The 11,099-nt window shown below is 46.2% G+C and overlaps 1 protein-coding gene and 1 long non-coding RNA gene across 5 annotated transcripts in view; one reads left to right on the forward strand and one right to left on the reverse strand.

Annotated features, from left to right (window-relative positions):
* Window positions 1-5,936, forward strand: part of LOC131080827 (uncharacterized) — a 23,829-nt gene extending 17,893 nt beyond the window's left edge. Inside the window, exon 4 of one of the 2 annotated variants that reach the window (XR_009114223.1) lies at window positions 5,856-5,936. This is a non-coding gene — a long non-coding RNA (uncharacterized LOC131080827). Of the gene's footprint in view, window positions 1-4,591; window positions 4,676-5,855 lie in introns of those variants that run through there. The other variant, XR_009114222.1, reaches the window with a different exon arrangement.
* PSEN2 (presenilin 2) overlaps window positions 1-10,520 on the reverse strand; it is a 17,599-nt gene extending 7,079 nt beyond the window's left edge. Inside the window, exons 1-8 of one of the 3 annotated variants that reach the window (XM_058019388.1) lie at window positions 10,487-10,508; window positions 6,952-7,128; window positions 5,753-5,947; window positions 4,449-4,678; window positions 3,524-3,665; window positions 2,617-2,684; window positions 1,588-1,808; window positions 696-794 (exon numbers count right to left, since the gene is read on the reverse strand). In XM_058019388.1, coding sequence (XP_057875371.1) covers window positions 696-794; window positions 1,588-1,808; window positions 2,617-2,684; window positions 3,524-3,665; window positions 4,449-4,678; window positions 5,753-5,896 — 904 coding nt within the window. In that variant the 5' untranslated portion in view covers window positions 5,897-5,947; window positions 6,952-7,128; window positions 10,487-10,508. Of the gene's footprint in view, window positions 1-695; window positions 795-1,587; window positions 1,809-2,616; window positions 2,685-3,523; window positions 3,666-4,448; window positions 4,679-5,752; window positions 5,948-6,951; window positions 7,461-10,486 lie in introns of those variants that run through there. The other 2 variants (XM_058019389.1, XM_058019386.1) reach the window with 2 other exon arrangements.
* Between the last annotated feature and the right edge of the window lie 579 nt (window positions 10,521-11,099).

Below are 11,099 nucleotides of genomic sequence, written 5' to 3' on the forward strand. Positions count from 1 at the left end.
TTTTCCATAAAAGATGTGTGTGATAATCCATGAAGCACTCAAGTTCAGGTCCCATGAGTGTTGAGTCTTTTGCCTTCCAACAATCTGATCTCAGGCATGTGGATACCTCTGACAAGGACACCAGACACTGTGGTAGTTAAAGAGCCCAAGAAAACCAGGGGAGAGAGAGATGACTGATTCTGTTTGCAGAGCAATACTTGAATGCAGCCCTTTGCAAAGTCAGGAGCCAAACAATGAACAATAAAGCAAATTTCTAAGCACTGGCATCTGTACAGTACAGAGGGGGCTGCAAGAAGCATGGAGCCTCATCACATGTTTCAAGTGTGTCTGTAAAGCACACACACAATGAATAAATGTATTGAGTGAGCATCAGCTCATCACAGAACGGGGCAAATACTGCTGCCCACCTCACACAGGGTTTTGTGTGCAGAAAAAGAGGCATATTCTTGCACTGTATTCATGAAAGGATTAGTCTGTTTCTGAACATCCAGCTTCACAAGGTAAATGTGGGCTCCCTTTGGCTAATTAGAGTTAGCAACATTTTAAGTGGTAAATAAGGCCTTCTACAAAATCCAGAACATAAATGGGCACCATTCTTAAGGCAAGAAAGTACCTAAGACAAGAAAATACCTTTGCTTTGACACAGACAAGGAGTTTCATCTGGCTAAAAACATTAACATTTTAATCTTACTCACAGGAATATATTAATGCAGGGAAAATGGGCTCATTTCTCTCCTGTGCAGTTTCTACCAACATTCTCAGTGGCCCCTTGGGACAGAGAACAGCCATCAGATCTGCAGAAAGAAAAGGACCAATCTCATCATGAACTATCATGCATATTTTACATTCTTTATCTTTAAGATGTTCTCCCCTTACATTTACATCTATCCATATAAACCAGATGATTTCCTGAATAGCACTTTCCACCACTTTGCATAACTCTAGCTGTTTCAAGTCCCTGAAAGTGCTGTTCACTTAAAATACCACCTCCAAGCCTTAATGTAATAATAAGAGTTTTCACTGTGTTAATCCTATAAAAAGCCCCTTGAGAATACCACATGAGTTCTTTGAAAGCTGATGGCAGCATTTCACTGAGATGTTAAATTTAATCACAGGAGGAGTGGGGGTGCTTTGTTCACATTCCACACTCCATCACTTCATACACTGGCTCTGGTTTCACATGCAGGAAGGCCTTCAGTCCAGTTCCATCACATCTCCTCCCTCTTGCTCTGCAGGTTCTCTTGAAATTTAGAACTCACACCAAAATCCATGATCTCTTGACAGCAATAAACAAAACCTGCAAGGGTCTGCTACTGATAAAAATCCAGCCACCTCTACCATGCAGTGACATGAGGTTCAGTCCTTCCCTGACTTGGTGATCCACTTTGAAAGACCTCGCTGAGGTACATAACCTACACAAACAATTAGCAAGAGACAAGACAGGGAGTCAAATTAATAGCCCATCTGGCACCTTCTAAAGCTTTTAGCACCATAAAGTTGTTTTTTTGAAGGATATACAGAGTCCTGAGATTGCCACAGAGTAACCTCTCCAGGAGCCGCACCTTGAGAGTCACAACCCAGACTTACCATAGATGGAGATTGCACCTAGGATCACCCATGCTGACCACTCAGGTAGATATTTAATGAACACCAATGCCATCAGAGCACTGATCATAATGAGATAAGCTTGCTGGAGCTGCAAGGGACCTTTCCAGTGGATGCAAATCATTCCAACAGCTCCAAAATTCCAGATGACTATGAACAAAGTGGGGTAATCCATGGCCACGTTGTAAGTCTTCAATACTTCCCTGGAATACCACAAGAAAATTCAGCTAAGCAGTGAAATCCAGTGACATGCAAAGTCAAACAAAAGGTAAGTCTGTAATTAAATAAAAAAGCCCCCAGCTACACCAGGAGGAAGCAGAGTAGAGCAACTCCCATCATGAAAGGGGAACCTGCCCTTTGGCTGCTCGCTGCTCTGAGCCCTGTTCCTCCTGCCTGACATGTGCTGTGTTACAGACCAGCACCACACTGCCTTAGTCCTCAGTTCAACAGCAATTCCAAGGGTTTGAGCAGGCAGGATTTCAAGTCTTAAATGAGCACAGGCCTGTGGCTACAAGACTGTCTACAGCAAAGAAATGTTGTCAGTGTCATCCCACCATCAGGTGCAATATGCTCACAGTTAAAAATGAAAATGTCTTAACAAATGTCTCACCCACAAGTTAAAAGTTTCCTTTCACCTGAGCTGGGAGCTGAGGGAATGAGCTTGAAACAATGTTGTCTTAAGAAAAAAGACAAACCAGGAAAGTAACTTGGCACATTAAATGCCTTTCCACATGCTTCTCAATGTATAATGCATGGCCTCTGTACCACAGGATTCAACCTGTACATTCCATGCTCACAGTATCACTGCCCAGCGATTTCTGTAAAATTGAGCATTGACCATTAAAGATCTTCTTTTCCAGTTTTTAAAAAAGAAAGCTGTCTTCTTCTAACAACACTTAAAAGTCCATTTGGAGAAGGGGAGACATTCCTTTTCTTGTTCAAAGTGGGAATTCTCAGCAAAGAGGTGAAGGAGCCCTGAACTGCCAGGTTACCTGCACCATTCCCACTTACCCCAGGTAAATGTAGGTGAAGAGGAAGAGCAGCATCAGGGAGGACAGGATCAGCCAGCCATGGATGAACTGCCAAGGGCAAGAAGAGACAGTGATTGTAGGGGCTGTTACCCCTGCTCAGGTCACAGAACTGCAGCCCAACAGTCTCCTCCTGCACTCCCAAAGACCCTGCCTTCCCTATGGTCACTGATGGAGGAGGGCCAGCCAATTCCTCCCAGTTCTCCCACTTTCATTTTGAATTCTGTCCCTTAGCATTTTAGCTGGTTTGGGTTTATTTCAGTCTCTGGCAAAAGCATTTTCATGGGTATTCAGACTGGCTGCTAGCTCATACAGGTGTCAGCACATTCTTTCTGTTTGCTAGGAAGGAGGAAGGGTTTGCCCAAAGCTGTAAAATAAACTCTGTCTTTGGGACAAGTTTAAAAAGCAGGAATGGACAGACCACAAATGCTGGGCTGGTACCACATATAAGAACTCCCTGAGCATCACAGAACCTGAATGTGCCTTTCTCTTCAAGCCTTGTGCTCTTCTACCAGAGCTTCCAGAAGGCAGAAATAATACCAGTTCCCACAAAGCTTGTGTGAAATATCTTAATAGAAGCATCCACAGTAAGTGGTAGAAGTAAAAATGGCAAAACATTTGGATCAGATGCAGAAGACTCAGACCTGACTCACACAAAGTGGCAGACCTTGTTTCTAAGGGCCTGCCATTAGTGACAAAGTAACAGCACAGCCTATTCAGAGGCACAGCTCAATCACCACTGACAAAGACTCCTGCGCAGTGTGATTCCTGCTGTGCCCAGCACGAGGATGAGCCAGTGCAGTGCCCGTGTCTCTCACTGCCATGCAAGGCCCATTTGATCCCAGGCTCAGAGCAGAGAGATGGAAAAGGCTGTGGCAGGGATGCTTTACCTTGTAGCAGCGATATTTATAGAGCAGCACCAGGAACACAGTCATGACAATGATGACACTGATCATTACAATGGTGTTCAACACCGAGTTCAAGAGACGCTGCCCCACAGATGGGGTGTCCTCACTGAAAGGGGTGTAGATCCTGCAGGATAAAGCAAAAGCCATATAAAGCACAGATATTCTCTTCTAACTGTCTGTCCCAGATAAAACCAGACCTCTCTGTGTGTGGGAAAGAAAGGGAGGTAGAACTGCCAAGGACAGCAAACATGAGATGTAGGCTGGGCTCAAGTTAATTATCAACTAAAGATTAGCGGTCTCTATCAAAGGCACGTTCTTCCAGAGCAGCTGGGTTCCCAGGTGCTGTTCTGAAATGGGGACACCCTTTCTTTCCACACTTGGTAGGAGAGTCTTGGACTCTTTTATCCCTTCTCACCACCCTATTTTGTTTCCTTCCATTCAGTTCAAGGGACAAGTCCCCCTTTCTCCATGCCATATGTGAAGCAGTTACAGCCCCAGGAGCCAGGCATTGTCAGCAGGAGCTGGAATTACGTATCCACACCACGAGTCTTTAGGAACCAGAAATATCACCAGGAAATGAGACACTCATCCAAATGAACATGCTATTCCCTCATTGCTGCCAGCTACTGAGTGAACAGTCTAGGAGCTCAGCCTGGGCCTTTTCTGCTGCAGAATGAAGCAGCTTCATTATTATGCTGCTCACAGGCCTCACTCAGGGCACCCCAAATGACATCAGTATAATGCAGATAAGGGAAAAGCTTACACAGGTGAGCTCTGTGTGTGTTCCTACAGCCACCTGTACCTGTGTAAAGGTTCTCCCAGGCTGCCAGGGAAGTACTCTGCATGCCCAGAGTGTGTGTGTGGGGCACGGGTCCCACATACTGAGGCTGTTTCAGAGCCCACTTACAGCTGCCCGTTTTTCTCCGTATAGAAGCGCACTGACTTGATGGTGGCGACGACAACAATCATGCACAGGGTGACAGGCACAAAGAGCATGATTACATGCTTTGCTCCATATTTCAGAGTCAGTTCCTCCTCTTCATTTTCCAGGATGCTTTCTCTCACTGGAACACCCGAGCCAGACATTTCTCCAGCAGCGATGTTGTTTGGGCCACGGCTGCTGCCTGCTCGCCTCTTCTGAAAAGAAATATTTGCAAATGTGTAAGATGCTTCTTTTCTTTGTGTTCAAAGCTTGATTCCATCATGTCTCATGAGGCTGCTGTAAGCCACCACCGCATAGCAGCTGAGTCCTAATAGAAAGGTACAAACTGAGCAATACAATTAGAAATTCCATTAAATTCCATTGCAAACAGGTTGCAATAGTTTTTAAAGCAATTCCATGAATACCTAAGGACCTCTTCTGTCACAAGACATATTTTATGAAAAATCCTTTCGTTAGGATCTTTTCTCCTGAGAAGCTGAGAGGCCTCAGGAACAAAATGTAAACAATAATTATCTGCTGCTGTGGAATGCAACAGGTGCATCTGTGATTGGTCTCATGTGGTTATTTTTAATTAATGGCCAATCACAGTCCAGCTGTCTTGGACTCTCTGGTCAGTCACAAGATTTTATGATCATTCCATTCTTTTCTATTCCTTGCTAGTCTTCTGATGAAATCCTTTCTTCTATTCTTTTAGTATAGTTTTAATATAATATATATCATAAAATAATAAATCAGCCTTCTGAAACATGGAGTCAGATCCTCGTCTCTTCGCTCATCCGGGACCCCTGTGAACACCACCACACTCTTCAAATACACATATATATACAGACACATGAACATGAAGGGCAAGATGCCCAGAATTAGACAGAAAAAAATGTCATCTGAGGTGACAAAAGCTTGACATGTTCCTCCTCTCTCAGCAATGCTGTGCTTGCTTTATCCTGCTGCTTTGCTGGCAGCTGGACTAGATTCTGTTCTAACATTAGCTGCCTCTGACCAGAGCAGACAAGAAGGCTAAAAAGGATGTCCTGCAACAGTCAAATGTGCATCAGGTCCTGATTAAAAGCCTGATTTGGCATCTTTATCAAAAGGAAGGAAAAGGGAGGAGTACATATGGGGGAAAAGTCAGGCTGGAGGAAATGGCAACAGGCAGTGCTGCTGCTGGCTGAGAGTGACACCGGTGAAACAACAGCAAAGCCAATCCTAGAATCCAGCCTGGAAGGAGGGACTGAGGGGTAGCAGCACTGCTTCTGTCAGCACACACCTACCCTGTGTGCCTGTGCTTCCCCTGCCTCTGAGGCTGGCAGGCCATCCTGGTAGGAGGGGACAGGAGGGCTCTCAGCAGACATGAGGGACGTTCTCTCATTGCAGGGCTCCTCCTCGCTGTCCGAGTTGTTCATGAAGGCAATCATGGCCGCTGCCCAAGGGGGCGCTCAGGAGGGCACAGCCAGCACTGCCCGAGCCTGTGGGGACAAGCACAGCACAGGGGGAAGAGAACAGTGAACACCACACTGCAAAGGACTGGAAGTCTGAGTAGGATTCAGCAGATTTCACCAGGGAGGCTCCATCTCCTCCCAACAGCAGGTTTGTCCTGCCCTCACCCAGCCATGACAATCCCTTCAGTTCAAGTCACTGGGACTGCTGCAGGCACGGCTATCAGCACAGTGCAGCACTAAAGAAACTTGTTTTTCCTTTACCGCAGCTTCCACACCTGCTGCCTCTATTTCCCCTCTCCCACCAGCACACCTTGCCTTCCACAAAGGAGGTTCCTCAGTGCTCAGTGTTTGTTTGGCAGGGCCAGACACAGATTCACCTCACACACAGGCTGCCTGTCAGAAAGCTCAGCTCCTACACAACACTCCCAGGAGCATCAGCAAGGAGCACAAGTTTCTTAGTAACCTGGAGCCTCAGCTTTACATGAGGCACTAATCAGGAGCTACATGCTGTCTTATGACTGTTTATTAACCAGATGAAATTTATTAGCAGTGCTTCTCTCTGCTGATGAAGAGGTTTGCATAGCAAGTGAAACACCTGTCTCCTTTTAGGAGAGCCACTTGTGGGCTTTTCCTTATGCTGGCTTGTAATTAAAAGCAAAACTACTTGAATGGGCAAAAACACAGAGAAAAAATGTGGGGGCTAGAAAGGCTTGGCCTCTTTTCACCTACTGCTATGCAGAAAAGCAGGAGATGCAGTGACAGAGTGCAGAAAGGAAAGGAACAGCTCTTCTTTCTAGACACCAAAGGGAGAAGGTGCATTGCCCTAAATATGGCAGAACAGCCTTAACATCAGGATTTCAGGAAGTTATAAATGCAACTAGTAGGAAAATTCCTTTTAGCATTTATTAAGTCAGCTTAACAAAGCAAGTAATGAATCACTTTTCTGATACCCAGCCACTTGTCCAAAAGCAAAACCATACCTCTGTTGCATTGTCAGCAGTTGTACCTACCAGAACTCTACAGAAGCTTACCCAAGTTCCTGTGTCTCAGGAAATAGGAGAGGAAGCTGAAGAAGCCACGTGATTTGGACACAGTCACTGAAATCTGAATCATACATTCACAGCCCAACCAGCACACCCTGACATCAGAGAGTTTGCTTTGAAGATCTGTGAGATATTCTTGCTTCTCACTAAAAGAACTGAAATTTGCTGTGGAGGAAGGAAAGAGGGAGGTGTAGGAGACCCCTCCTTTCTTTCACAGCCTCCTCAACACATCTGCACCTTCAAGAAATTTTAGAACATCAACTCAATCCGCCCAAAAAGTGAAACATTTTTCAGACATCTGCTCCTCCCCTGGCTTCTCTTGCTTTTTCATATCATTTTGTTCCTCCTTTGGTGATAAGAGTGGTACATTATGGGAAATAGAAGCAGGGCTAACCCTCACACCAGGCCTGTCAGCTTCATTGTAATCCTGTTCTTACTGAGTGAGCTGCTTAACACTTGTGTGCTTATTTCTTACAGAAACCAAGATCTCCTCTCTGGATGCTTAACACACTTTATTTAATTATTCTATCTTTAAATATTTATTACAGTAATAAATTCTATCTAAATATTTATATTATTATATTATTTAAATAATTATTTAATAAATAAATTTATTATTTATAAGTAATTTGCTCACTCTTTTGACTGAGCACCTGAGGGCTCACAATTTGCAGCTGGTACACCAGACTCTGCTCCAGTTCTAGGATGTAGGCCTTTAAAGAAGTCAGATCCACAGTCATTCAATCATGACATACTTCTGGATGAGGAACAGGATAAGTTATTCATGCCACAGGATCTGTGACCTACAGGATTTAAATAACTCTCAAAACCTTCTGCTCATGCCAGACACCAGGGAGGAAATAAATAAAGCTTTATTCACTGATAGTTTGAGACCAAATCAAAATACTGAAGAACTTTTTCTCACATTATTTACGAAATCATTTTTGCTACATAAAGAGAGCAATTCTGCAGAGGACTCTGAAGGGACAGCCAGTCAGCCTACTTTTAATACCCTACTTATGCCCAATGGAGGAGTTAAACCAACAGCAAAACCTCTGTGCCAATTACTAACCTTCACAGTTACATGGGAAGAAATAAACTCAGGTTGAAATACAGCCAGTTTTAAGGACATTTTTTTCCCAGGCTCCCCCAACAAGGATATAGAAGTGCCATCATACTTCTGCTCAGCAAGCAGATTCAGTGCTGAACACAGCTTCAGTGTCCCTTGCTTGCACAGCCATGTTCCCAGTGAGGATTTACACAAACACATCCCAAGGGGTCCAAGACTTTAGAGGTCTTCTGCCTTAGATTGATCTAAACTGTCCTGCAAGAGGTTGTCTTATCACTCTCCAACTCTCATCAGCACCAGGTGCTCATCACCTGAGTCACAAAGCCACACTGTTCTCTGGTCTCATTTCAATCCTAAAACTAAGGAAAAGGGCCTTGTGGAAATTGTTTCTGCCTGCCAAAAGGGTGCTGCACACACCACAATGGAAAGCAAGGGAGCTTCTTTCCTACTCATGCTCATGACAGCAAATATGCCTGTGCATACTGACTGTTTTTCTAGGCTGAGCTGGAAAAGGGAGGAGGACAGCTCAGGAATGGAAAACACTGAGATAAATATAAGCTGTATCTGTATTCACAGAAAGCTTGAGAGCATGATCTGCCAAATACATTGAACAAAATTCCAGGCCATTATCAAAGTGAAGCACTAAGTTGTATCAGGCAAGGCTCTCCTCTCTGCCTCTCAAACCAGCAGGTCCCATTCAAAAAAATCATACAGTGCATAAGAGCAAAATGACCCAACTCACAAAACTCTGTGGAAAAAATGAAAGAGGACAAAAAGTAGGCCAGTAGTAAGTGCTTCTTACAAGAGCTGAGGTGGGAATACAATTACTCCTGCTTTACAGCAGTCTTGTGAACTCTGAAGGGAAGCAGGAGTCACCAATTCTCTTTCCAGATGTCCTTCTTTCCTCAACTGCAAAAAACCAGCTTCATGGATTTTAATTAAACTGGGCCAGTTCACTAACATTAAGATCTAGCCTCAGGTTGCCTTTTATTTTCATGCTGCAAACAATCTAAACCCTTTGCTTTGCATTTCATCCATCACAAATAATACCTGTACAATATACAGCACAAAATAGCTGCTGTAGCCTGGCAGAATACTTAATTATCCACTTGAGAGTTTAAATTCCTTCTTATCCATATTGTTCTCTTTGATGGCAATTAGATTAAGAAAAATGTATTTTCTTTGCGATATTTAGATCAAGAGAAAGCTTTGAGATGATACTGACAGCCTGATGTTCTCCTAAGTTTTGGCTGCAGAAAGCAGTGCTGTTGATAAATATGAAGAGAAGGAAATAAACTTAAGAAATCAGAAGTGGTGAGGCCAAAATTAGGAGGAAATATTTCCATGCTCTTGCTAATAAATATAGTCAGAATGGGCATGCTGCTAAAATGCCAGGGGACTTGGAACACACCATCTCAGCGTGCAAACACCGCTCACTTTCCGCCCCAGAACACAAAAATAACAAACCACAAGATGCTGTGGGAAGCAGCAAAGATCCGTAGCTTTCTTTCTACATTGTGGCTGAACCAGCACTCCTTTCTCTTGTCCCACAAGAAAGGCACAAGATGTAGTTCCCAAAGGGCGATTCTGGTGGCAGAGCTGAAATCAGACCCTGCCCGGGAGGGTCAGGAGGGTTATTCTGCCAGCACTGAGCCCAAATACTCCGTGTCACAGCATGAAGGCACCACAGCCCCACACAATAAAACCTCAAATCTCACACTTCTCGTGCGGGAGCAGCAATTCGCATCCGTCCCAGTACTGCCGAGGGCATCAGAGCCAGCACAGGGGCTGGAGGTGACACTTTGGGGACACCCAAGGACACCTGTGTCGGGCCGTGTCCCGTGTCCTGCCCGAGTGGCCGCTTTCCCCTGTGCCCACACAGGGACACAGCGGGGCTGGGCCGCTGCCCTGCGCGTCCAAGGCGCACATCCAGGGACACCGACAACATTTTAAAAACTGGAAAAAAAAAACCAAAAACAAACAAGCGCCAAGAGAAGCCCCAGCCCAGCAGGCAGAGGCTTTGCAGGAGGCCAGGGGAGCTCCTGCTCCCATGCAATGTTCTCCCTGCCCGGCTGCCCCTCCGAACGCTTGAAGAACTCTGCCCGGAGTTCTCTGCCTCCGGGCGCTTCCACATGAAAGCCGGGACACGCCGCCACCGCCCAGCAGAAATAGGTGTACAGGTAGCTTAACACACGTACATACAGCAACTCACGTGGAAATATGTAATTTTTTATATGTAATATGCGTATATACGTGAACATGCATTTATATGTATATACACACATAGACAGAAACAGGTAGCTCCGGGAGCGCGGCGACCCCGAGACCCCGCAGGAACGCCGGGCCCGTCCCGTCCCTTCCCATCTATAACCCGCAACATCCCGATCCCAATTCCCATCCCGATCCCCATCCCAATCCCGCATCCCGGTCCCGCGCCCCGGCCCCGCTGTTTACCTGCTCCCGGCACCGCACGCGCCCCCCGCCGCTCCCATTGGCTCCCGCCCCAGCGCCGGCCGGGAGGGACGGCCGCGCCCGCCCATTCGCCATCACAGCCGTCGCTCAGTAGCTATCCCCGCCTACAGAACGCTCTCTTCCAATAGGAGAGAAGAACGAGAAGAGGCTCGGCCAATAGGAAGGCGGGTGTCACCGCCCGCCCGGTGCTCGGCGGCGGCCTGTGAGGCGGCGGCGCCGCCATGGCGGGGCGGGTGCGGGCTGTGCCCCAGCCTTGGGGCAGGCGGAGTCCGGGAATGGCTGGAGCTGGAGGGGGCCGTGAAGGTCATCCAGTGCCAACCTCTTGCATGGCTTGGAGCCTCCCACCAAACCATGTTGCTCAAGGCCCTGTCCAACATGAACACTTCAGGGATGGGGCATCCACAGCTGCTCTGGGCAGCCTGTGCCAGCGCGTCACCACCCTCACAGGACGGAACTTGCTCCTAATATTTAATTTATTATCGAAACCTACTCTCTTCCAGTCTGAATCCACCCCCCCCCCCTTGTCTTGTCACTAAATCCCCTTGTAAAAAGTCAATTTCTGTCGTTCTTGTAGACCCCTTTCAAGTATTGGAAA

This window comes from Melospiza georgiana, chromosome 3 (genome assembly GCF_028018845.1).
Source record: "Melospiza georgiana isolate bMelGeo1 chromosome 3, bMelGeo1.pri, whole genome shotgun sequence".
NCBI lineage: Eukaryota > Metazoa > Chordata > Aves > Passeriformes > Passerellidae > Melospiza > Melospiza georgiana.